The sequence below is a fragment of the Portunus trituberculatus genome, chromosome 45, assembly GCF_017591435.1.
Source record: "Portunus trituberculatus isolate SZX2019 chromosome 45, ASM1759143v1, whole genome shotgun sequence".
Classification (NCBI taxonomy): Eukaryota; Metazoa; Arthropoda; class Malacostraca; order Decapoda; family Portunidae; genus Portunus; species Portunus trituberculatus.
This window is the reverse complement of record NC_059299.1, coordinates 13,589,842-13,616,541: the sequence shown is the minus strand read 5'-3', so window position 1 is coordinate 13,616,541 and position 26,700 is coordinate 13,589,842. Positions and strand designations below refer to the sequence as shown.

General features: G+C 43.5%; 1 protein-coding gene across 2 annotated transcripts in view; it reads right to left on the bottom strand.

Moving 5' to 3' along the window:
- Nucleotides 1-4,116: 4,116 nt before the first annotated feature.
- LOC123519330 overlaps nt 4,117-26,700 on the bottom strand; it is a 69,674-nt gene continuing 47,090 nt past the window's right edge. For both annotated transcript variants that reach the window (XM_045280552.1, XM_045280551.1), the window contains exons 3-6: nt 24,692-24,863; nt 8,804-8,995; nt 8,005-8,113; nt 4,117-7,794 (exon numbers count right to left, since the gene is read on the bottom strand). In XM_045280552.1, coding sequence (XP_045136487.1) covers nt 7,669-7,794; nt 8,005-8,113; nt 8,804-8,995; nt 24,692-24,863 — 599 coding nt within the window. In that variant the 3' untranslated portion in view covers nt 4,117-7,668. The remainder of the gene's footprint in view (nt 7,795-8,004; nt 8,114-8,803; nt 8,996-24,691; nt 24,864-26,700) is intronic.

Sequence of the window (26,700 nt, the reverse complement as noted above, 5' to 3'; positions counted from 1 at the left end):
AAGACTGGAGCCACAAGTGGTGGAGCCAGTGTCTACCTTGTCTATCACACACACACACACACACACACACACACACACACACGCCCGGTAGCTCAGTGGTTAGAGCGCTGGCTTCACAAGCCAGAGGACCGGGGTTCGATTCCCCGGCCGGATGGAAATATTTGGGTGTGTCTCCTTTCACGTGTAGCCCCTGTTCACCTAGCAGTGAGTAGGTACGGGATGTAAATCGAGGAGTTGTGACCTTGTTGTCCTGGTGTGTGGTGTGTGCCTGGTCTCAGGCCTATCCGAAGATCGGAAATAATGAGCTCTGAGCTCGTTCCGTAGGGTAACGTCTGGCTGTCTCGTCAGAGACTGCAGCAGATCAAACAGTGAAACACTATTACGAGTATGATACGTCCACAGTTGAATATGCAGCAGTGGTGTGATCGCCGAGCTTGAAAAAGGATATAAGAAAAATAGATTGGATCCAGAGGATAGCTACAAAAATGGTGCCGGAAATAAAAGACCTAACATATGAAGAAAGGCTGAAGGAAATGGGATTGCCAACCTTACAAGATAAAAAAAGAAGGGACCTAATAACAATGAATAAAATAGTTAATGACATTGAAAAGATAGACAAGCAAGACCTGTCGCTGGTAGCAGATAAAGCTGGAGGGATAAGAGGACATGCAAAGAAGGTCAGGATGAGGCAGTGTGTGAAGGATATTGAAAAATACAGTTTTCCACAAAGAATGGTGGAAATGTGGAATGCATTGATGATGAAGTTGTTACAGCACATAATGTGCATAGCTTTAAAGAAAAATTAGATAAATTGAGATATGGAGACAAGACACTATGAGCCCCACTCGAACCCTGTACAATACAACTTGGTAAATACAGACACACACCGCGTAGTGTAGTGGTTAGTACACTCGGCTCACAACCGAGGAGGCCTGGGTTCGTGTCCCGGGAGCGGCGAGGCAAATGGGCAAGCCTCTTAATGTGCAGCACCTGTTCACCTAGCAGCAAGTAGGTACGTGATGTAACTCGAGGGGTTGTGCCCTCGCTTTTCCGGTGGTGTGTGATGTGGTCTCAGTCCTACCCGAAGATCGGTCAGTATGAGGTCTGAGCTCTTTCCGTAGGGAAAAGGCTGGCTGGGTGTTCAGCAGACAACCGTGGTGAATAACACACACACACACACACACACACACACACACACACTGCATGCTGAAAACACTTCGAAAAACCTGGGAAAACACTGTATTTCATGCTTAATCTGGGCGAAGGAAGCCAGGGAGGCAGCCAGGAAGTTCCCGCCTTGATGACGTCACGACAGGGCAGCGGCTGCTGGATTGGAGGTTATTTACGTACACTTAAATCATTTAAAAAATTACCCCTTGAAATAAAGCAGCTCAACCCGAATGATTTACATATTCTGGCTTGGCGCATTTTTTTTTTAACTAATATAGAAAATATAAAAAGACTTCAAACCACAGTAATATTAAAGGTTCTTTTAAAGAATTATCTTTAAACTATTGAAATTTTGACCACACCCTCAAAAATAGAAATATCCACCCATTCTCCTTTGAAAGACATAAAGAACATTTCAAACCATATATATATATATATATATATATATATATATATATATATATATATATATATATATATATATATATATATATATATATATATATATATATTTTTTTTTTTTTTTTTTTTTTTTTACCATGTGGGCTTTTCACGGGAATTTATGGGCTAGAGGGGATACTTTTTGGGTACCCCCTATCTCAAAGCCCACCCGATAGGAAACCGTTGCCCCGAGTGAGGAAGCCCAACCTACACTCGGACCGTGGACAGGATTCGAACACGTGCGCTTGGAGACCCCTCGGATCCCAAAGCACGCATGGTTCCATTGTACCAACAGTTATTTCCAACACTTTAAAGTTAGTTAGAGCCAAAAATAAATCATTGACAGGAATAACAACAAAACTATTATTGGAACATTTACGCCATTGGAAAACAATTCTACACTTAACAAATTTCATCGAATGGGAGAGAAAACACTAACAGATATGAATGATTTTTTTTAATAACAAGAACTTGATAAAAGCTGAAACAAAATAATTTCTGAATGGTCAAGAAAATTAAAAATGGCACGGAATGCTTTTGATGATTTTTCTTAGAATATGCCTGGGCTGTAACTCGCTTTAAACAAACACTGAGGCACGATGAAGCCTGTGTCACGGCTGCTCTCACCTTGATCACGTAGTCGTGCCTCTGTGCTTTTCTTTTATGGCTTAAGTCCAGTAATAAGATGCTGTGGAGACGTGGAAATCCTCTTAAAATCCTGAATCATATCAACCAAACTTTTGAGGGTAGAAATCTTATTGATTTAATATGTCACTAGAAGCTTAAAACACTTAAAATTCCTAGTCAGTTCAATTAGAGACTTTTAAAAGAAATGAAGATTTGGCGCTCACTGGTCCAGCACCAAAGACGAGGAAAGAACTGGCAGCGGCAGAAGCGCGCCGTGTGGCGTCTGGCGGGGCCGCGGGTTGGTGCCAGGTGGTTGGTGCCCTGTCGCTAACGTTACCTGTTAGCCTAGCAACAGTGGACATAATGAACAAGCCTATTATTTGAAAAGAAAGTTAGCTATTAGAGTAATATTGATACTAAATATATATATATATATATATATATATATATATATATATATATATATATATATATATATATATATATATATATATACATATAAATTATACAACCATTCTCATAGGCTACTTATATTGTAGTAATAGTAATAATATAAGTAGGTATAAAGTAATGTGAATCCTTGGTTCCCAACTTTTAATGAACTCGCCGGTCGCCGTTCAATGGAACACACGCATTAACTATTAGAATTAGACGACATACTTTGGTACTTTATGTCTTACGGCATATTACTTACCTGTTTCCTTTTAATGTAATGACCATTAAACAAGAATAACCATTGTCTGTTTGTTTCTCCTTTGATCTTAAATTGAATTGATAAAATAAAATTATGAATATAAATCGGCCCTATGTGAATAGTACTTTTATTCAATTGACAAGTCATTTTTTTCTACAGCTATTCCTCCTAATATACCCCCATATCTGCTTTCCAGTTATTATTATATCACTTTTGATTCAGGATTAAAATATACATCATGGATTTTATTTTAAACCTACTTGCATTGAGCAAAGTAAATGAAGCAGTGACATGAGCTTTACATACATATTTATGACCACATAGGTTACCGGAGTTGATGCAGTATGAATTAAAGCAAAGGAAAGGGCTCAGTATTCATATAAAAGGATTAGATTAGCTGAAAATGTGTACTCTTTAAGAAATGAGAAAGGAGAAATGTAGACTAGTAGTTCTACTACTACTCTAGCAGACTGCCAGAATAATTTGCGAGGCCTATCACAGGTGAACATATACTAGAGTATGTTAGAAATAATGAAAATGAGATATTCAGACACTTGAGAATGTAGTCTCTGACTTTTGTGATATCATCTCATTTCACATGTAACAAAACAAAACAAAAAGAAAGGAAAAGAGATGATCGAGTTCTTCTACATGAAAGGAAAACATACAACAGTCCTGCAACAAAGGTACTCACCACTCAAAAAGTTTGCATTGTAGGATTGTACCAAAACCAGGAACAGAGAGTCAACTACCTTATCTTCAGGGTTTGGGGAGAACTAATCTTTCTTTATCTACATTTCATTTCTAGTCATGTTCTACTTCTTGCCATTCACTGAATCCACTACAGGGTATTACCAGTAAAGCCAATATTATTCAAATGAACTCTGATCAACTTTGCTATCCAATCAATACAAAGTAAAAAATGCATGCAGAAGAGAGGATCTGGTTTCCTCACTCTGTCCCTTATGGTTTAATTTTGATATGCAAGTAATATTGAACTCTTCTTCTCTGCCCTGGCAATGGTGAACCACTAAGAGGGCAGCACCACTGCATTGCAATGAGTACATTGTGCAGAGCAAGGAACTACCACTTCCACACATGTCAGTAATAATCTAATACTATCTCTTTTCAAGTTAACCAATGTTGCCTACCACTTCCATGTTTATAAAAGGAAACTGCAAATGCCTGCTGTAACAAATTCTTTATTTCATCTATGGACAGTAACTTGATAAAATAAAATACACTAGATAACAATATTGTTTCATTTTCCTGTACAGACAATCAGCTGCTATCATTCATTTCCAAGTCCCTTTTGTTAATAAAGCTACAATCAACTGGAATCAAAACATTATTTTTAATCTTCAAAAAATGTGAGGGATTCTTGTTTTTACATAAAAAATAATAATAAAACACAAGACTGCTTATATGACACATTAATCTACATTCACCGATTATTTTCTAATTCAGTAATACAACCCGCTAGCTTGGTGCCTCTCCGTAGCCAGACACGTGTTAATGCACTCTAAGGTTTTACTGAGACAAGAGGAAACAGAATCCAGAGGTGCACTTTAGTCTACTGGTAGTGGATAGAAGCACATCAACATTACTTGCTTCCTTTAAGGATGTGTGTGTGTATGTGAGGCAACATCCACTCTATCTTTGGAAATGCTCACAAGATGCTTTGTTTTGCCTCTTTTCAGAACAAGGAATTTTGTCTAAGCCTGATAAATTTAGATTTCATTTTTCATCATTCACATTCACAAAGACAGTAACCTAGGGTACTGTGAATAATAGTCTGAACTACAGCACTACACAAGTGGTCAAGGTGGAGATGTACAACTCTTACTCAGTGTATTTGAGAAGTACACCTCAACATTTTTGGAAAATCCACAATCTGGATTAAAAAAAAGTACAATTACTTAATACATCTAGGAAACTTACACTTTTCTTAAAAAATCCACATCAAATATAAGTTACCAAATAGCCTCAGAGTAAAGGTACAGGGAAGCAAGAAAATATAATATTTATGGTTACCTAAAATTATGCAACTTGCATTTATAGCTTCCTAAATGGTTTCCTGGCCCTATGGGGAAAATACTGTAAACTGGTGTAGTGACAACTAAAGTGCAAACCCTGCACAATGTACAGGACTGAGTATCTGCATATGATGTTAAAGCTGCTTTTTGTGGACTAGCAAGGCATATCAGAGGTAGTGAGGCAAGAGAAACACCAAAGGCCCCTATCCCTTCAATGTGGATTCTGCATTTACTGAATGTTAAATACTATTTTGTGGCTCAGTTTTTTTTTCTCATGTTGCTCCATCTAGCTTGCTACAAACAAAAGGCTCTAAAGATGCAAACAATGCAAGGGTGCTTACTGGGACTGACTCTTTGGACACAACACACCTCACAACACTGCAGAGTGTCGACAACAACGCCTCCACACAAGGGTGACAACTAAGTACTAGTATTCCTCTGGGGGTCAACATGGAAGCCAGGTATATTCATGATCAGGGGAGAGGCAAGAAAATACTGAAGCTTTACACTGACTGACAAGCACATAAACGTGGTGGGTTGCTAAATGCTACTAACACTATTCCTCAGAGGAACAACTTTTGTAAGTAGACCACCTTTGTGACATACTGAGCACAAGTTGCCTTAGGAAATACCCCTAAAAAATTACAATTACACCACGATAGGAACCTTCACAAGCTGTGTTATGCCCATTCACAACTGCAGTAACTAACTGCTAAAGAATTTGATATGCAGTTCCAGGGAATCTTGACACTATTGATCCAAAGAATTGTCATCACCTTGAGCATTGCTACTAATTAAATTGTTCTCAGTATGAAGGGAAACAGCCTCTAAATATTGTAACTTTCCATCCAATAAAATGAATGCCAGCAGCTTGTGAGCACCAATAAGCAAGAACAGTGCCAAGTGGTGAAACAGAACAACAAAAGCAATTATTGTGAAATAGTCCATCCGTGATAAAGACAAATAACTACAAGATAATAAAAACATCTTCATACCCAGAACAACTTGCGAGGTATATTAATGTGGTAGCAGTGCTCAGAGTGACTCCTTCACTTGGAAATCTGACCTTACAATATATAATGTTTTGCAATAATCGATATTCTATCAGGAATAATCAAAAGTTACAAAAAAATCAAGGAATCTTACACAAAAAGCTGAACAGCAGTAAGCAAATAATTTGCTAGTTTTATATACAAATGTTACAAACTAAGCAGTATATAGCTCCTCCAGGAAAAGTTACCAGAGTTACTCAGGAAAATGAGGAAGGGGAGCTAAATGCAATAATCAAGTGGAAACATGAAGCAACATCAAGATCATCACACAGCAACTCTGGCAACCTCACCCCCAGTTCTGTTTGGGTTCTTTACAATATGTACACTGTCTTCCTACCCTAAAACTGGAAATCCATAATACAAAGTAATAGTATAATGCTGGCTGGCTGGCTGGCTGGCTGGCTGGCAGTGCTAAACACAAACACAGATAAATAACAAAACACACTTACACTGCCCCATGTCAGGGAGTCTATATAATGCTCTGGGTCTAGAGCATTCTTGCTCTATCAACAACAATCATGAAAAAAGAAGAAAAGAACTGAAAGGACTAACTGAGAACAGAGGAGACAAGGCTCACCCTGAAAAGTATCATTAAAATGATCCTGAAGAACTTGACTGTGGCATTGGAGACTACAGTAGGTGCAGTCAACTCTTTCATATAATGGTCACTCTGGCCACAACAACACACTATACTGTCACACTGATTCTAAAGCAAAACTCAAACCTTATTTCAGTGTAAGTCTGCAGATGTCCTGAAAACAACGACCACTACTGAAGTCCACAGCACTGGAACGGACCTAATGGAATTGTCTGGAATAGGTGGCTAAAGGCCTGCCAGACCCTTACATAAGGGTAACTGTTAAGCTGGGAATGTACAGTGATACAATATCAAAGCACAGCATGTAAAGAAAATGAGAAACACATATAAGAAAATAAACTGTGCACCTAAACCTTTACATACAAGCATAAAAGGCTACATAAATGAATGCTGTTAATCTTTGGATTCTACATATAAATTAAATTACATAAGTACCATCTGGACGGTTGTGACACAAGAGAAGTATACTCGAGGTGACCTACTTCATCGCGGGATGAACCAGGGCCTGGCCTAGTACATGAGACAGTGGATGTTTGTGATAACTAAAGCAGCCCTTATGCCTACTTATGGAGGGCATGTGTGCAGACAGGCACCTTGAAGAACACTGCTATCCATATGTACACAAGGCAGACCATATATATGGTAGACACTAAAATATTATATATATATATTACTCTGAATCTAAAAGACAGCACAGCAGGCATCTTGAGATAACTGAGTATGTGTCACATTCACCATCAGCAGCAACACAGGCTGTGCACACTTAGCTAAATGCCTATCACCCACTCACATAGAGAGGACATACAAATTTTGTGTGTCTACAATTTGGTTGGCCAGAGTAGCCAGCCACATACATGCTACTCAGTAATCTCTCCTAAGCTAACAAAATGAGACATCTAAGTTGGATGAGTACTTATTAAGCACCAAGAGAAGTTCACACTACTCTGTGCAGCAAGTAAGGCTTAAATAATGTCCTCCGGGTCATGCATGTGACATTCACAAAGCAACAGATGTGTGAGGGCAGGGATGGGGAGTGAGGCAGCTGTGTCACTATGAGGGGCCACTGCTGGGGCTGCAGGTGTCACTGACAGGCACACTGGAGGAGATGATGGCCTCTTTCTTATCCCCTGGGCTGGTAGTAGGCTTTGAAGGCTGCACTTCTACATAGCTTAGGTCCTGTGAAGGGTCAAAGTACATACATTTTACAAAATAATTAAAATAAACTTGCCTTATTTCTCAGTGAAATGGTGAAATACATCAATATTTTTCTTAGTTTTCTACAAAGCAACCACAAAAAAAATGAGGGTTAAGTAATATAAGTCATAGATAACAGGTTGAGAATTATCTAAGCTCCCTTCCTGTTAGGTGAAGGCCTGGAACCCTTACCTCTAAAGTGCGGGCATAAGGGTTGGTAATTGTTCGTATTATTTCAGGGCGAGGGTGTTTGTAGCCTGAGAATGGCTGCTGGTCGTTGTCTCGTCCGTTGTCCAAGTCCCTGAAAGACAAGACACAGGTCATTTATACCTTACTGATTCTCATCTACCACATGCCTATAAATTAACCAAACATTCTCATCTTATATGCATAAATCAGAAGGCATATTTATTTGCAATGTCTGATAAAAATTCTTTTTGTATTTCATGAAGCTCATGGGATACAAAGTAATTGAAAAAATAATGCATAAGGACAAAATAATTGATACTCTATGGCTTCAGGATAAAAACACTCATCGTTTTTCCCAGCTGGTGCAAGATGAAGTGTTGATTAATCGCTCATGTCACATAATTTGAAATCGGCAAAACATGACAAGAATAAACATCCTCAGTTTTTCCAAAATTTCCTTGTAAGTGAATTATCTAAACAAAAGTTCTCATTCACTAAGCTATCACAACAGATATTCTTAATACTCTATGAATATTTTAATTTATTTCAGATCTATTTGTTTTCCTCTGATTACTCCATCTTTTATATTCATCTTCTTCAAAGTCAGTTTTCCAATTTGGTTTTATTCCTACCCACACCTATGTAAGTGTATTCCTTAATGATTTCAACATTTACAAATATACATACCCTACACATAACTTTTCCATATCAGGAATGAGTCAACTTTCCTGTCTGAAGTATTCACAGTGTTTCATTGGAAGAAAACTGACAGGACTAAGCTTCAACCTTTAGCCTTCCTCACCTGCAGCGCTTGTCCTTGTCCTTCTGCATGAAGACATACACAGCAAAGAGCACCACAAACACCAGCACACAGGCCACAGTGGCACCCCCAGCAATGGAAGCAGTCTCCAGCAGCACCTTCTCCCGTGTGTGGAGGTATGACCCGTCCAGGTCCTTGAATTCACACCGCTGGCCCATGTAACCGTCAGCACACCTGTGATGGCCAGGGAGAGAGTTAGTGGTAAGAGTCTATGCTTCAAGGAACCGACTTACTCTCACAAGTAGTTATGTTTACACACTTCATCCATTCTCATCAGCCACATATTATATGAAAGTTTTCCAAGTAGTATGACTTCCTGCACCACACACATCAAAGCAAACAAGAAAGCCTAGGCATCCCTCGCTTTGTGTGTGTGTGTGTGTGTGTGTGTGTGTGTGTGTGTGTGTGTGTGTGTGTGTGTGTGTGTGTGTGTGTGTGTGTGTGTGTGTGTGAAGTAATTCTATCTTATTTATTTTTCTATAATTCTGAACATGTTACAAGTGTAGGAGTTTGGTTTGCATGTCAGCCACATTGTGCTTAATAGCTTACGGAATGACAATGTAGAACTGCAGTTATGTGAGTTTGATATCCTATTTTTTTTTTTTTTTAATTACCTTATTTTGTCAATAAATACTGTAATGTGTGGTTAATAAATTATTCTAATTAGTATATTCAATAGGCATGTGTGTGTGTGTGTGTGTGTGTGTGTGTGTGTGTGTGTGTGTGTGTGTGTGTGTGGTGTGTGTGTGTGTGTGTGTGTGTGTGTGTGTGTGTGTGTGTGTGTGTGTGTGTGTGTGTGTGTGTGTGTGTGTGTGTGTGTGTGTGTGTGTGTGTGTGTGTGTGTGTGTGTGTGTGTGTGTGTGTGTGTGTGTGTGTGTGTGTGTGTGTGTGTGTGTGTGTGTGTGTGTGTGTGTGTGTGTGTGTGTGTGTGTGTGTGTGTGTGTGTGTGTGTGTGTGTGTGTGTGTGTGTGTGTGTGTGTGTGTGTGTGTGTGTGTGTGTGTGTGTTGGCAATGGTTTGTTCTTCCAATCGCTGACCACAACCCTCCCTCCCCGTGGTTTTCTCCCCACCGCCTGGCTCACAATTTCCCACCACCACCAGCCTCCAGCGCCCGGGAAGTAGTCACGGCGTCACCAGGCAGAGTTGCCAGGTCGTGGACTGATATCCCGCGCCATTCCATCCCAAAACCCGCCCAAAACCCGCGACCTCGGTCACAAAAAACAGCCCAAAAGCAGCCCAAAATTAGAATTATCAGTAGTATGATGCTCAAGACGACTGAGACGTATAGCTATATCATAACAGGAAAAAAAATATTTGACAAATTATGTACCTTTATTAACATTAATGCCTACCTAATTATACTTTACATGCTAGAGTATATTAACATACATGCTATATGTTTATTTTCAGTACATTTATACATCAGGCACCTCAACATACTCATGCTCATCAACATTGGTATAGATGTCCTTTGTGAACATTGACAGCATTTCCTGTGTGGGTCGAACTCCCTACAACACATGTTGTTTCTATTCATGAATGCACGTACATGTAATGTGTTTTCTAGACTCTTGTGTTGCATCCTGTTCCTAAGTTTATTCTTTATCAAGTTCATTTGGGAAAAAACCCGTTCAACAGAGGCATTGCTAATGGGCAGCGAAAGCATGGACAGAGCAAACTGCCCTACCTCCTTAAAATCCCGCTCCCTGAGGCGTCCTGGTGGCTGTGAACAGTTAACCAAAACTTTTCGGAGTCGTTTATCACATCTTTTGGCCAGCTGACAGTTGCAAGTCTTTGCCACTGCTCGTCGAGCTTACCAATATCCCCCGAATATTTTGGTAAGAAAGACAGCTCCTGCAGTCTTGGTTTCCTCACTCCGAGAACGGTTTCTGGGGTCAGGGCATCCAAGCTCTGGAGATGGTTAATATTTGATGGAAGCCTTTGCTGCAGCTCCTGAAGAAGCTTCATCAGGAAGTCACGCCCGTGCTTCTTAACGGTGTGAACAATTCCGCTGTCCAACCTGCTCTGACCCAGTTCGATGTAGAACTTCACACCGAAGTCCACAGCTTCCAGCGGCAGATGGTTCCGTTCGTCGTTCACCTATAAATATAATAATAATAATAATAATAATAATAATAATAATAGATGTGAATAAATAAACACATTTGCTACTTACATCATAATCTGCCACAGCTTTCCACGTGCAGAAAGTTCGCGGCATCATGAGTCGCTGGAGAATGGACTTGTAGAGGGACATCAAATCTTCCAGGAGTCTGTTGGCATTGCACCGGTCTGACTCAAACAATTTGTTAACCCGGTTGACCTGGGACACCACAGGCTGCAGAAAAGCCAAGTACAACTTGTTGGCAGGATCTGAGTACATCTGGTACAACAAATCGGCAGTGTAGTTCTTCTCCTCCTCATCTTTGGATATCTGGAAGAAGTTACATATTATTATTATTATTATTATTATTATTATTATTATTATTTTATAACTACTTTATGAAGTATGTTATCTTAGACAATGTAATACCTACTTAAGGTTAATATCTCTCTCTCTCTCTCTCTCTCTCTCTCTCTCTCTCTCTCTCTCTCTCTCTCTCACACACACACACACTAAACAATCAGAGGTTAAGGGATGGGCAAATGCGTATATACAAGTAATTCAAGTGGGTTACATGAACGATAATTAACTTACCTCAAAATGGAGTTTCAGCTCATCATACTGCTCCAGAATCCTTGTTATACATGGTGCAATAGCCAGCCATCGCGTCCCTGACAACTTCAGCAACTTCAGTGGTTGTTCTCCACGTTGATTGTAGAATAGAGTTCTGCATACTTTTGTTGACGAAGCGTGCTGTGTGAAAAATATCTATATGTCTGTGACACCATGAATTCAAGGTGAGAGGGCAACTTTCGCATTGCATATGACGTACATAAATGCAATGAATGACATATGCATTTGATGTGTGTCACGTGTGGGTTTAATGCACGAAATCTTGACATAACAGAGTTGTGTGTCCCGCACATAGTGTTGCATCCATCAGTTGCCAAACCATTGCATTTTTTGACGTTCAGTTTGGCATGATTTTCTATGAAGTCAAGTAAAGATGTTGTGACCACCTCAGCTGTGCCCCTTTCCAATTCCACCAAACCCAAGAACGAAGTGATAATTCTCTTCTTTGAGTAGCTGGGATAGCGAACAACAACACACAGTTTCTTTTTTGTGGTGATGTCTGTGCTTTCATCAATTATCAATGAGTAATCATTATCACCGATATCACTGTATAGTTCCTTCAGCATAGAGGGTCCCAGTACTTTGTTTATAAGTGCTGTGCACTTCGTTCTATGTAGTGAGATTTCCTTATTTGAAATTTTTCCCACAACTTCAGCCAGGTGATCAATAGTGTTAATGCTTGAATGGCAAGCAATGTGAGCTGCTAATATCAGTTCACAAATTTTCATGCTGCAAATTTTCATGCTGTTATTGGCATTTGTTTTTCTAATGCCGGATTGAAATAATGTTCTCATGTTTGAAAATGGGGCTGCATTTTTTCTGTGCTTTTCAGTTGAGCTATGACTGACAAGGTCACTGTGATGGGCTCTAACTGTTGTTTTGCAGAACTTGCACGCTGCAACAGAGTCATCACCAGGCACACCAGAAATCCATTCTCTGAGACCATCTTCTTTTTCCCATTCTTTCTTGTATTTCTTGCTGTACTTAGCCCACTTGCCCATTTTCACTGCACGACAGAGAGTAAACTGTTTCTGATAGCCAAGGTGCTGGTTGTGACTGTGTGGTGGTTGAAGAGAGACTGCTGGCTTCATCAGTGTCCACAGAGTTGCCAGGTCGTGGACTGATATCCCGCGCCATTCCATCCCAAAACCCGCCCAAAACCCGCGACCTCGGTCACAAAAAACAGCCCAAAAGCAGCCCAAAATTAGAATTATCAGTAGTATGATGCTCAAGACGACTGAGACGTATAGCTATATCATAACAGGAAAAAAAATATTTGACAAATTATGTACCTTTATTAACATTAATGCCTACCTAATTATACTTTACATGCTAGAGTATATTAACATACATGCTATATGTTTATTTTCAGTACATTTATACATCAGGCACCTCAACATACTCATGCTCATCAACATTGGTATAGATGTCCTTTGTGAACATTGACAGCATTTCCTGTGTGGGGTCGAACTCCTACAACACATGTTGTTTCTATTCATGAATGCACGTACATGTAATGTGTTTTCTAGACTCTTGTGTTGCATCCTGTTCCTAAGTTTATTCTTTATCAAGTTCATTTGGGAAAAAACCCGTTCAACAGAGGCATTGCTAATGGGCAGCGAAAGCATGGACAGAGCAAACTGCCCTACCTCCTTAAAATCCCGCCCCTGAGGCGTCCTGGTGGCTGTGAACAGTTAACCAAAACTTTTCGGAGTCGTTTATCACATCTTTTGGCCAGCTGACAGTTGCAAGTCTTTGCCACTGCTCGTCGAGCTTACCAATATCCCCCGAATATTTTGGTAAGAAAGACAGCTCCTGCAGTCTTGGTTTCCTCACTCCGAGAACGGTTTCTGGGGTCAGGGCATCCAAGCTCTGGAGATGGTTAATATTTGATGGAAGCCTTTGCTGCAGCTCCTGAAGAAGCTTCATCAGGAAGTCACGCCCGTGCTTCTTAACGGTGTGAACAATTCCGCTGTCCAACCTGCTCTGACCCAGTTCGATGTAGAACTTCACACCGAAGTCCACAGCTTCCAGCGGCAGATGGTTCCGTTCGTCGTTCACCTATAAATATAATAATAATAATAATAATAATAATAATAATAATAATAGATGTGAATAAATAAACACATTTGCTACTTACATCATAATCTGCCACAGCTTTCCACGTGCAGAAAGTTCGCGGCATCATGAGTCGCTGGAGAATGGACTTGTAGAGGGACATCAAATCTTCCAGGAGTCTGTTGGCATTGCACCGGTCTGACTCAAACAATTTGTTAACCCGGTTGACCTGGGACACCACAGGCTGCAGAAAAGCCAAGTACAACTTGTTGGCAGGATCTGAGTACATCTGGTACAACAAATCGGCAGTGTAGTTCTTCTCCTCCTCATCTTTGGATATCTGGAAGAAGTTACATATTATTATTATTATTATTTATTATTATTTTATAACTACTTTATGAAGTATGTTATCTTAGACAATGTAATACCTACTTAAGGTTAATATCTCTCTCTCTCTCTCTCTCTCTCTCTCCACACACACACACACTAAACAATCAGAGGTTAAGGGGATGGGCAAATGCGTATATACAAGTAATTCAAGTGGGTTACATGAACGATAATTAACTTACCTCAAAATGGAGTTTCAGCTCATCATACTGCTCCAGAATCCTTGTTATACATGGTGCAATAGCCAGCCATCGCGTCCCTGACAACTTCAGCAACTTCAGTGGTTGTTCTCCCACGTTGATTGTAGAATAGAGTTCTGCATACTTTTGTTGACGAAGCGTGCTGTGTGAAAAATATCTATATGTCTGTGACACCATGAATTCAAGGTGAGAGGGCAACTTTCGCATTGCATATGACGTACATAAATGCAATGAATGACATATGCATTTGATGTGTGTCACGTGTGGGTTTAATGCACGAAATCTTGACATAACAGAGTTGTGTGTCCCGCACATAGTGTTGCATCCATCAGTTGCCAAACCATTGCATTTTTTGACGTTCAGTTTGGCATGATTTTCTATGAAGTCAAGTAAAGATGTTGTGACCACCTCAGCTGTGCCCCTTTCCAATTCCACCAAACCCAAGAACGAAGTGATAATTCTCTTCTTTGAGTAGCTGGGATAGCGAACAACAACACACAGTTTCTTTTTTGTGGTGATGTCTGTGCTTTCATCAATTATCAATGAGTAATCATTATCACCGATATCACTGCATAGTTCCTTCAGCATAGAGGGTCCCAGTACTTTGTTTATAAGTGCTGTGCACTTCGTTCTATGTAGTGAGATTTCCTTATTTGAAATTTTTCCCACAACTTCAGCCAGGTGATCAATAGTGTTAATGCTTGAATGGCAAGCAATGTGAGCTGCTAATATCAGTTCACAAATTCTCATGTTTGAAAATGGGGCTGCATTTTTTCTGTGCTTTTCAGTTGAGCTATGACTGACAAGGTCACTGTGATGGGCTCTAACTGTTGTTTTGCAGAACTTGCACGCTGCAACAGAGTCATCACCAGGCACACCAGAAATCCATTCTCTGAGACCATCTTCTTTTTCCCATTCTTTCTTGTATTTCTTGCTGTACTTAGCCCACTTGCCCATTTTCACTGCACGACAGAGAGTAAACTGTTTCTGATAGCCAAGGTGCTGGTTGTGACTGTGTGGTGGTTGAAGAGAGACTGCTGGCTTCATCAGTGTCCAGGTCACGGGGATAGGTCATGCGACGGTGTTAACGAGGTCGTGCCCTCATGATAAATACTGATAATCCCCCTGGGGAGAGGGGAAAGAGGTCACACCCAGGCAGATGGCCAGGCGCGTCAGGTATCGTCACCTGACAACACACCTGGCGTGGCGCTGTGCCTGAGCTTGTGAAAAAACGATATAAAATAATTTTTCCAATATAAAAAGCCCAAAATACCGCGTACTACAATAAAAACAGCCCAAGAAACCGCCAACCCGCGAATACCATTTTCTTCCCGCCAATTCCAATGAAAAATAGCCCAATTGGGCGGGAAAACCGCGGACCTGGCAACCCTGTCACCAGGTCGCCCTGGGTGGACTAGGGTAGCGCGAGCGTCGGATCCTAAGGAAGATGCCGCCGTTTCCCTTTGTGCGTCATTCACGGCCGAGCCGCCCAGTTGCCGCGCCACACGGATCAACGCAACCCACCACCACGGACGACGTGCAGTAACCCTGAATTTCCCCCAGAAAGCACAGCCATCACGGAGAGCTTTCTCCTCCAGCACGAAGGCAGGAAGAGAGGCAGGATGGCGGAGAGATTGGAGGTAGGAGGGGAGGCAGGGAGGGAGGAAGGAAGGGAAAGGCGCGGTGACTGGCAGCAGCCCTCACCCTCTGGCCGCCGTGTCGCTGGGAACATCTCACCCGTGAAGTTTGTCGACCCAACCCACCGCAACTCTGTCGCCGCCTGCCAGCGTGCAGCTGCAGCAGCCTCGCCTGTCTCTTCCCTTGCTGCTCTTGACTACAACTGCTGCTGCTGCTGCTCGCCGAAATAAGACTAGGAGAACAAGGCCCTCCCTTCCTTCCATCACTAACAGCCCGGTACTCGGGAGATGCCCCTCACTACACACCGCTGTGACTCCACCTCACTAATCAGTGTGACGAAGCTATAATATAGCGCGAGGAAATACAATATGGGCTATACAGTTTATTCAGGAGCGAACAATATCAACACAACTCTAAAGGGGATGGATCATCACACATCAGGCTACGATGGGGCGTGACATCACGGAATGAGGACGAGCAGCACCACAACAATCTAGCCATGCAGGTAACCACATACACGCTTTACAAGCAGTACGATGTCTTCAGCATCTCACAGTCCATCTTGCAGAAGCGCTGGGTCCAGTCAGCGGTGCGGGCCAACTGTTCCCCTTGTAAGGAACACACTTGTGTTGGGAATTTCGATGACGCCTGGGTACTGATCCTCACTCGTCATCCCATCCCACCCCCTCCACCCCAAGCTACACCACACTGCTTCCTCACAGTCGCCACCATACATCACTCCTCCCTCCATCCCTCACTTCCTCAACAAGCTACCACCTCTCCACACCCACACCACTGCTCTCTCTCTCTCTCTCTCTCTCTCTCTCCACCATTTCCCCAACACATCATTATCCTCACTTCCCCCTCGCCGTGGCCTCCAGCTCCCCCAATCCCTCCTAGTCAGCTGGCGAGGTAGAGGGTAGAGGAATGGCTGGGAAGGAAGGGCAGGGGAGGGGATCACACATTACCAGCCTCCATATTAACCAAACCAGGCGGGGCGCTAACCAGAGGAAGGAAATGCCAGTGTGTGTGTGTGTGTGTGTGTGTGTGTGTGTGTGTGTGTGTGTGTGTGTGTGTGTGTGTGTGTGTTTTCATTCACTGGTGAGGTCCAGCTCTCAATGGAACTTGCTAAGGGCGTGTGCCTGTTTCTGTACAAATTCCGAAAGCACGCACGCACGCACGCACGCACGCAAGCACACACACACACAAACAACACACACACACACACACACACACACACACACACACACACACACACACACACACACACACACACACATACAAACACCAGTGACACACTTCTATCTCGATGATATGACATTTCAATATTTTCCTTCTTTCTTTTTGTTTCCTCTCCTCTTTTTCTGCTTTCCTTATTCCCATCCACCCTCTGCTCCGTCCGTTCACGCGCTTCCGTAGTGTCACGTCTGGTATTTTAAGCATACGTAGAAAAAGAAAAAAGCCATGACGACAAACATATAGTAAAATAAATTATTATTCCCACACCAATGGTAAATAAAAAACAAACACAAACACACATACTCAATAATGCAATACACTTAACGAATAAAATAACAAAACCAGCAATAAACAACGAAAATACAAAATACAAACACAAGAGAGGAGACGAGATCGAATCCAAGGCCAGGCGACGGTTTGGGACACGGACGCAAGCCACTCCAATCCATTCATGACTTTGGAAATATTGGGAGATGTTGCAACCCTCCAGTGGCTATTGTCTGGCCCGCCCTCACTCTCCCAGCACCGACAGGAGGACCCTACACAGCACGCAAGCACCCACGCCACAATCCACGAGGGTAAAAATGAGAGAGAGAGAGAGAGAGAGAGAGAGAGAGAGAGAGAGAGAGAGAGAGAGAGAGAGAGAGAGAGAGAGAGAGAGAGAGAGAGAGAGAGAGAGAGAGAGAGTATAAACGAACTTCCTCCTACCTACACAAACAGATGAGAGGAGAGGAAAGAGACAGAGAAAAGAGAAGAGAAGTGGGCGCCCAGACTTCCCTCTCTGATCCAAACTCTGATGGTGCTGCACACGCCCACGTCCACGCCCACAGGGAGAGAGAGAGAGAGAGAGAGAGAGAGAGAGAGAGAGAGAGAGAGAGAGAGAGAGAGAGAGAGAGAGCAGGTGGTAATGCTGGAGGTGCAGGATGAGCGGAAGTTGGTAGAGGTAGTATACACTTTCTTCCTTCGTTCTGCCTTCTCTCTCTCTCTCTCTCTCTCTCTCTCTCTCTCTGATCCTGCCTGAGTCAGGCTGTTCCTTGACCCAGGCTCAGTAACGCGAAGGAACAGTGAGAGGCAAGGAGGGAGAGGGAGAGAGGGAGGGATATAGTAGAGTTTGCGTACCGCCGGCAGCTGTTATAAGGTACGGTTAGGAGTGTGGAGTGGGTGGCCTTGATTTCCTCCTTCTCCTCCCCCTTGTCCATCTCCCACCTTCTTTGCTCCACTGCTCAGGTCAATGCCAGCTAACATGAGATTTTTACTTCTACTACTACTACTACTACTACTACTACTACTACTACTACTATACTACTGCTGCTGCTGCTGCTGCTACTACTACAAAAAAAAATAAAGGAAGAAATGTGTGTGTGTGTGTGTGTGTGTGTGTGTGTGTGTGTGTGTGTGTGTGTGTGTGTGTGTGTGTCTAATCCCTGCTTGTGGTGACAGGACCTTGACGAGAGGCCTAAGCGGTCGTGGTCGCGTACACACACACACACACACACACACACACACACACACACACACACACACACACACACACACACACACACACACACACACACACACGCGAGAGTTGAGGAAAGGAAAGCAATGGAAAGGAGAGAAGGTAAAAGAATGAAGAACAGAAAATATATAACAGAAAAGAATAAAGAGAGAAAAAAATAAACTGAACCTCAATCATTGGAGGAGGAGGAGGAAGAGGAGGAGGAGGAGGAGGAGGAGGAGGAGGAGGAGGAGGAGGAGGAGGAGGAACTGTACAATACTTTCTTCTCTGGGTCAGTTTGAAAGCGATCAATTCTTGTGGTTGTGCGTGAATAGCTTTTAGGGGGCAGAGGGGGGCGGTGCAGAGCAGGGGGCAGGGCACTAACACCCCTAGCCTCTGCCCTGAACACGTCGCGACCCTGCCTGTTATCCCCATTCCTCCACCCTGCCTGTTTTAATCCCTCTCCTGTCCTCTCTTCACTGATCCCTCTCCGTACCTCCTATAGTCCCCCAGCCGATTCCTCCCAGCCTCCCCCTCTCAGCCCAAGACAGGCCTATTGGGTAAGCGTCTTATGCACGGCCCATCAGCACTGTGACCTGCTGCTCTCCTTCGTTGTTCCCTTCACACGCTAAGCCCCAAATTCTGTTAGGTACGCGCGGCCAAAAACTGCTGGAAAAGGACACGGCTCTGCTCGTAAAAATGTGAAGGAAATGTGTATTTGGAATGAAAGAACTGAAAGACCTGCCTGTTTGTATTTGGAATGGTGAATAATAGCTGGGAAATAGACTGGTGAATGATAGCTGGGAAATAGACGGGTGAATGATAGCTGGGAAATAGACGGGTGAATGATAGCTGGGAAATAGACGGGTGAATGATAGCTGGGGAATAGACTAGTGAATAAAAGCTGGGATATAGACGGGTAAATGATAGCTGGGAAATAGACGGGTGATTAATAGCTAGGAAATAGACTGGTGAATGATAGCGGGAAATAGACGGGTGAATAATAGCTGGGAAATAGACGAGTGAATGACGCCTGGTGTTCTCGTGTGTGCTTGGATGAAGTGTGTGAAGTGTGCGACAGATCTTGCCTGTTTGCACTCAGCTTGGGATGGGAAAGGATGGCAAGGCAGTGAACCAAATGGAGGAATGAGAACACAGGTAGGATTGACTGACAATACATGAATAGTAGACAGAGATGAGTTAAGACTGAGGAGAAGATTGTGTTGCAAAGGAAGTAAAGAGTATGATGATGAAAATAATAATGATAATGATGATGATGGTAATGATGATGATGATGATGATGATGATGATGATGATGATGATGATGATGATGATGATGATGATGATGATGAGGAGGAGGAGGAGGAGGAGGAGGAGGAGGAGGAGGAGGATAAATAAATGCAAAAGAAGATGAATAATTTAAAGCAAATAGAAAGTACAATAGTTTTGCGAATAAACGAAAAAAAATATCACAAATGTTTCAAGTTTTAGAGTGAAAGAACAAATAGACGACTGACTTTATTTTCAGATGAAGAAGACAAAACCTTGAAGAAAAATAAGAAAAAGAAACTGCTAATGATGAACAACATAGAGCCAGACCAGCATCAGCCCAGGTCTCTACATCACACAACACTCCGGCCGCGGGGAAACACAAAGGACAGCCGTTTGAGTGCCCTGAATACCCGCGAACCCTGGCAGCACACGAAGGAGACTGACTACTGACGAGGCGGAGTGGTGTGAAAGCGGCAGGAAGGCGGCGCGTCCTCCACCACCGCCTCCTCCCGGCCTTCATGCCTCGCCCACAACTTGCATTCAGAAACGCTTAACTCTCTCACTACGACTATTCTCAAAAGCCACAAAGATGATTACCCTGTTTCTAAAAAAGTGTTTCTCCTATTAGTAATGTAAAAAAAAAAAAAAAAAAATCTTGTTAATCTGTCACTAGAAACTTAAACACTTAAAAACCAGAGTATTTATTTATCTATTTGTTTGTTTATTTTACTTTATTTATTTTTCAACTAGAGGCTCTGGATAGTTGAGGAGGTGCAGCGCAGGTGTTTCAGAATATGGCCCGCAGACTTAACGTCAGCCAGTGGTCCCTTCCACCTTAAAACATTTATTCCTGCCGCAACCAAATCCCTCTTTTGTAACTATTCTTGTATAGCCCTCTCCGCCTCCACCCCTCCCTCTTTCCTCCCGCCGTTACCTTCTTCTCAATGAGTGTAAGCCTATACTCCGTCCCTCCCCTTCCCTCCTGTTCCTCCTCCCTTCCTACCGCTCAAGGCCCTAACATCCTGCCTACATGTGCTATCACGTGGCGACATATGCAGGATCACCACCCTCGACCTGTGCTATCGCTCCCACTCCAGCAGGTAACCCGACACCTCGCCCGCAGTGGCGTGGAGGGGCGGGGCGCTGGGCGGAGGGACGTGGCGCGCCGTGGGTCTGTTTGGGAAATCGGGAGGAGGGCCGCGTGTAGGCTGTCCAGGGCGTGAGTAGGCTTGCGTTCAGACAAGGGAAGGGTGTGGGGTTATGCCGGAGATAGGCAGAGAGACAGCGAATGGGCGTGGGGTATGCTGTGAAAGAATGAGTGTGTGTGTGTGTGTGTGTGTGTGTGTGTGTGTGTGTGTGTGTGTGTGTGTGTGTGTGTGTGTGTGTGTGTGTGTGTGTGTGTGTGTGTGTGTGTGTGTGTGTGTGTGTGTGTGTGTGTATGTGAGTGTAAGTGAGACGGGCAGAGAAAGGGAAGGCAAATCATGGGCTAAATAAGAACTGTTGGGGTTTTGAGGAGGGAGTTCAGTTAATGAAGGAGAGGAGGGAAGGAGAGGCAGGCACGAAGGGAGAGGAGAGACGGAGGATAGTGAGAGTGAGAGGGGAGGGAGGCGTGGGAAGGTCGCTTGAGCTTGTGGGAGAGGAGGAGGAGGAGGACACACTGAGGAAGGCTGAGTAGGTTGTGGAAGGGCGGGGCGGCACCACGGGAGGAGAGGAGAGAGGGGAGAGAGCTGGAGGAAAGGGGAAGCGTGGTTAGGTAAAGGAGACACGACAGGGAAAAGGAAACAATAAATTGAAGTAGAAAAACATAAATACACGAGGAGAAGAGGAAGAGAAGATGGGAATTGGAGGAGAAAGGTGAGGCGGGTGAAGGAGTTAAAAAAAAATAAAAGTAAAACGAGAGAGAGAGAGAGAGAGAGAGAGAGAGAGAGAGAGAGAGAGAGAGAGAGAGAGAGAGAGAGAGAGAGAGAGAGAGAGAGAGAGAGAGAGAGAGAGAGAGAGAGAGAGAGAGCAATGACTTAGGTGAGGAAAAGAAGAGAGGAAAGAAAAGAAAATATGCTAATGGAAGGCAGGGCACGCAACGTAAAGAATAAAAAGAGAGAGAGAAAAAAAGACGGGAATTCAGGGAGGAGGGAAGGAAAATTAAATTATGGAGAAATAAACAAGAAGAGAAGGGACGGGAAGGGAGAAGAGAAGGGAAGAGAGAATAGAATAACAAAAAAATGGGAAACGGAGAGAGATAAGAAGAGAAGGGAAGAGAGGGAATAAACGGGAAGTAAAACGAAGGAAGGGAAGAGAAATAGAAGTGAAGGGAAGAGAAGGGAAGGAAAGAAGGGAGAGGGCGGGGGCAGTGCAGCAATTCAAACCTTCACCTTGAGTTCTCATAAAAAAGACTTCCCCGCCCCCCCAACGCCCGTACATCACCAGGTAAGGCACGCCCCGACCATGGAGGAGGAGGAGGAGGAGGAGGAGGAGGAGGAGGAGGAGGAGGAGGAGGAGGAGGAGGAGGAAGGGGAGGTGGTCACAGGGCGCCGCTGAAGGGGAGGGAGAAGCAACAATCAATAAACATCGATAGGTATTCCATTCCACTCAGACTCACTCCCAAACACTCCAGGGCGGGGATACACTTACAGGAGGCAATGGTGTACTCTCTCTCTCTCTCTCTCTCTCTCTCTCTCTCTCTCTCTCAAGGGAAAACTAATAAAAAATTACAAAAAGCACTTCAGGTGGTCGATGGTGCGCGTAATTCAATGGAAGGGCGGCGGGTGTTAGTTACGAGGGTGCACGGAGGAGGAGGAGAAGGAGGAGGAGGAGGAGGAGGAGGAGGAGGAGGAGGAGGAGGAGGAGGAGGAGGAGGAGGAGGAGGAGGAGGAGGAGGAGGAGGAGGAGGAGGAGGAGATCAGCGTTCATATTTCTAGATCTTCTGTGTTTCTATTTATATCTTTGTGTGTCCGTCTGCTTGCCTCTCTCTCTCTCTCTCTCTCTCTCTTCCGTTCCAATTTACTCACGGAAACATGACATTTGCCGTCCGTGATAACTCCAGGAAAAGAGAGAGAGAGAGAGAGAGAGAGAGAGAGAGAGAGAGAGAGAGAGAGATGAGGGCGCCAGGAGATGATGTGATGTGACAGAGGAGACGAGGCGAGAACGATCCAGCCATTGAAGGCCAGGAAGGGACGGATTACCACCACCACCACCACCACCACCACCACCACGACTAACATTACCATTACAACTATTACAACTACTACTATCATAAATACTAATGTCGTTACCATCATTACTAATATCACTAACTATTACTACTACTACTACTACTACTACTACTACTACTACCACTACAAGCACGAGACGACGGTAAAGATAGTAGTAGTAGTAGTAGTAGTAGTAGTAGTAGTAGTAGTAGTAGTAGTAGTAGTAGTAGTAGTAGTAGTAGTAGTTAGTAAGGGTCTGGACAACTGTTGCGGTGATGGTGGAGATGGTGAAGGGTGGTGTGGCCTCAAAAGTGACCCAGATGTGGCTGTGGCGTGGGAAACAGTGATTCAGGAGGAGGAGGAGGAGGAGGAGGAGGAGGAGGCCCCACATCCCTGTATAGTATCGAGAGCTACTGAATGTGTTACTACTAATAAGGAGAAATTCATTAACTACTTTGGGTGTTCGTGGCGAGGTATGGTGTTGGCAGGGCTCTGGTGGCGGCGCTGCTCCCTCTCTCTCGGTCCGCTAAGGAGGGAAGCGTGTGTGTTTTTCTACCTCCTGTAAGTGAGGTTTCCATGCACGCGAGCCGACTTTCACTTCACAGCAATCAGTACACGAAAAAACCCCACGGCCACCATCGCTGTTACTTCAAGTAATCACCATTACTGCTACTCGAAGGCATCACCATCACCATCGCAGCACCATCATCACCACGACTGCTATACGGGTTTTTTGGAATGTTTTTCTATGATTCTAGTAACAGACTGACAAGATTTCTTTATAATTAACCATTTCAATACTGAGAAGCATTTTCACCTTGATTTTTGGGTGTGATTAGATGATTTCACTGATATTAGGAAGGGTCTATGGAGGTCAGAAGATTAATGGCCAGAGATTTTACCATTCTAATCCCAACATGTTTCTGAAGCTGTAAAAATTCACCAAATAGTAACCAGAATGAATATGGAAACGCGTCACGGTACTGAAGGGGTTAAGAGGAGAAAGAGTCTTGAGAACACGGTTAATCATCCTTGTGACTTTTTGAAAACAGTCGCGGTGAGAACGTAAGGCGTTTCTGAATAAGACATAAAGAGATGGAAAGAGTGGGAGAGACGTAGGTAGCCTGTGAAATAGCCCACTCACACACCATTGCACACCTCCGCTCACACTGCCTCCCTGTGCCTAGCCATGTACAGGCACGACCTCCACTTACTCTCTCCCATTGATCTCATTTTTTTTAAGGAGCAAGAAAGTAAGTAAAGCTGAAATTCCCACACTCAACCTTCCCTGACTTATACATCGTGTGTGTGTGTGTGTGTGTGTGTGTGTGTGTGTGTGTGTGTGTGTTGGTGGTGGTGGTGGTGGTACTCGAAGGGAAGGTCGCTGTTTGCCTGTGTTGCATGTAACTACTGGTAACTAGGAGGAGGAGGAGGAGGAGGAGGAGGAGGAGGAGGAGGAGGAGGAGGAGGAGGAGGAGGAGGAGGAGGAGGAGGAGGAGGAGGAGGAGGAGGAGGAGGAGGAGAAAACACGGAGAAGGACGAAGCAAAAGAATAAATAAAAAATTGCACAAAAATTCATACCAATCTTTGCATGACGCACGCACACTCACACTCGTTTACACACACACACACACACACACACACACACACACACACACACACACGATGTACTCACTCGCAATTGTAGAGGATGGACTCCCCAATCTTGACGGTGAAGCAGGTGGCGCCGTTGAGGCAGTACCAGGCGGCGTAGGCGGGCGGGCAGGCGAAGGTTTGGAATGTTATGTTGGGCCGCATGGTGGGTGAGGGCGGCCGAGGCTTGGGCGTGGAGCGGGAGGAGCACCCCTCTGTGGGAGAAACACAAGGTTAAGTTACATGTGATGTGTTTTTTTATGTAGTTTATTATTATCATTATTATTATTATTATTATTATTAGTAGTAGTAGTAGTAGTAGTAATTATATCAAAGCAATTATCAGAGTAGTGTTCTATCTTTTTACTTTCTACTACTACTACTACTACTACTACTACTTTTACAGCAGCTACTTATATCATCATCATCCCTCCTCCTACTTCTCCTCCTCTTCCTCTTCCTCTTCCTCTTCCTCTTCCTCCTCCTCCTCCTACTACTACTACTATTTCCATCACCGCCGCCGCCGCCGCCCCCTCAATAAGAATATAACAGTAAAGCATTTAAACGCTCAAGGTAAAAATATCAAAATAATGTGAATCTGAAAATCAAACAAGATCGAACATTACCACACACAAGGTCTCTCTCCCTCTCTCTCTCTCTCTCTGAATCATAAGTATTACAAAAGAAAACAATAATAATTAAAAGCGTCAAGGTGACACACACGCACACACTACAAAAAAAAAGCTCACCTGTTTAAAGTTTACCTGTCGCAGTTTTAATTAACGTGACATTCCTTCCTTCAACATTCACACGACGCTTTGTTTCTTTCCTTCCTCCGAGGGATACGAATTTATGCATGCTTTACCGATCAATGTGTCTACTACTACTACTACTACTACTACTACTACTACTACTACTACTACTACTACTACTACTACTACTACTACTACTACTACTACTACTACTACTTTATCCATACATTATGACCCACATTGCTTCTACATTTTGTGGTGGTATTATTTATATATATATATATATATATATATATATATATATATATATATATATATATATATATATATATTTTTTTTTTGTGTGTGTGTGTGAGAGAGAGAGAGAGAGAGAGAGAGAGAGAGAGAGAGAGAGAGAGAGAGAGAGAGAGAGAGAGAGAGAGAGAGAGAGAGAGAGACAAGTGTGTGTGTGTGTGTGTGTGTGTGTGTGTGTGTGTGTGTGTGTGTGTGTGTGTGTGTGTGTGTGTGTGTGTGTGTGCGCGCATGTGCACGCGTAACTCTAAGGTGTGGCAGAGATTGAATAAAAAAAGAGGCTTGCTTTGTGCATATTTGGATGGGAGAGAGAGAGAGAGAGAGAGAGAGAGAGAGAGAGAGCAGAGAGAGAGAGAGAGAGAGAGAGAGAGAGAGAGAGAGAGAGAGAGAGAGAGGGCCTGTGAATGAGGGAACAAACCAGCAAGACGTGAGAGAGTGAGCTGGAGGGGGAGAGGGATGGTGGGTGTAATCCTGTGTCACGGCAGTTCCACAGTAAGGCTTCCTGCGTCGAGATGTTTGCTAGACACTTCAGACGCTACGTAAATGCAAACAAGTGCAGGAGGAGACGAACTGTGAGGAAGAGGGTGAGGCAGGAAGGTAGACGAGTTAAAATGTGTGTGAAGGTAGTAGAAGAGAGGAAAAGGTGGTGGTATTAGTGGGAAAGGCAAAGGGAATAGGGAGGGAGGATGGAGGGAAGAGAAAGACAGGAAGGAAGTAAGGATTAAGGACGAGTGACGTGTTTGAAAGTAGAATGTAGACCAAGCATGAAGGAGTGATCGGATTAACACACACACACACGCACACACACGCACGCACGCACACACAGACACACACACACACACACTGGTAAAGGATAACGCAATTTTGCAAAACAAACGAAACAGGAAGACAAAATAAATGCAAACGTGACACAATTTACAGAGAGAGAGAGAGAGAGAGAGAGAGAGAGAGAGAGAGAGAGAGAGAGAGAGAGAGAGAGAGCCTACCATAGCATCACTCAATGACCTTG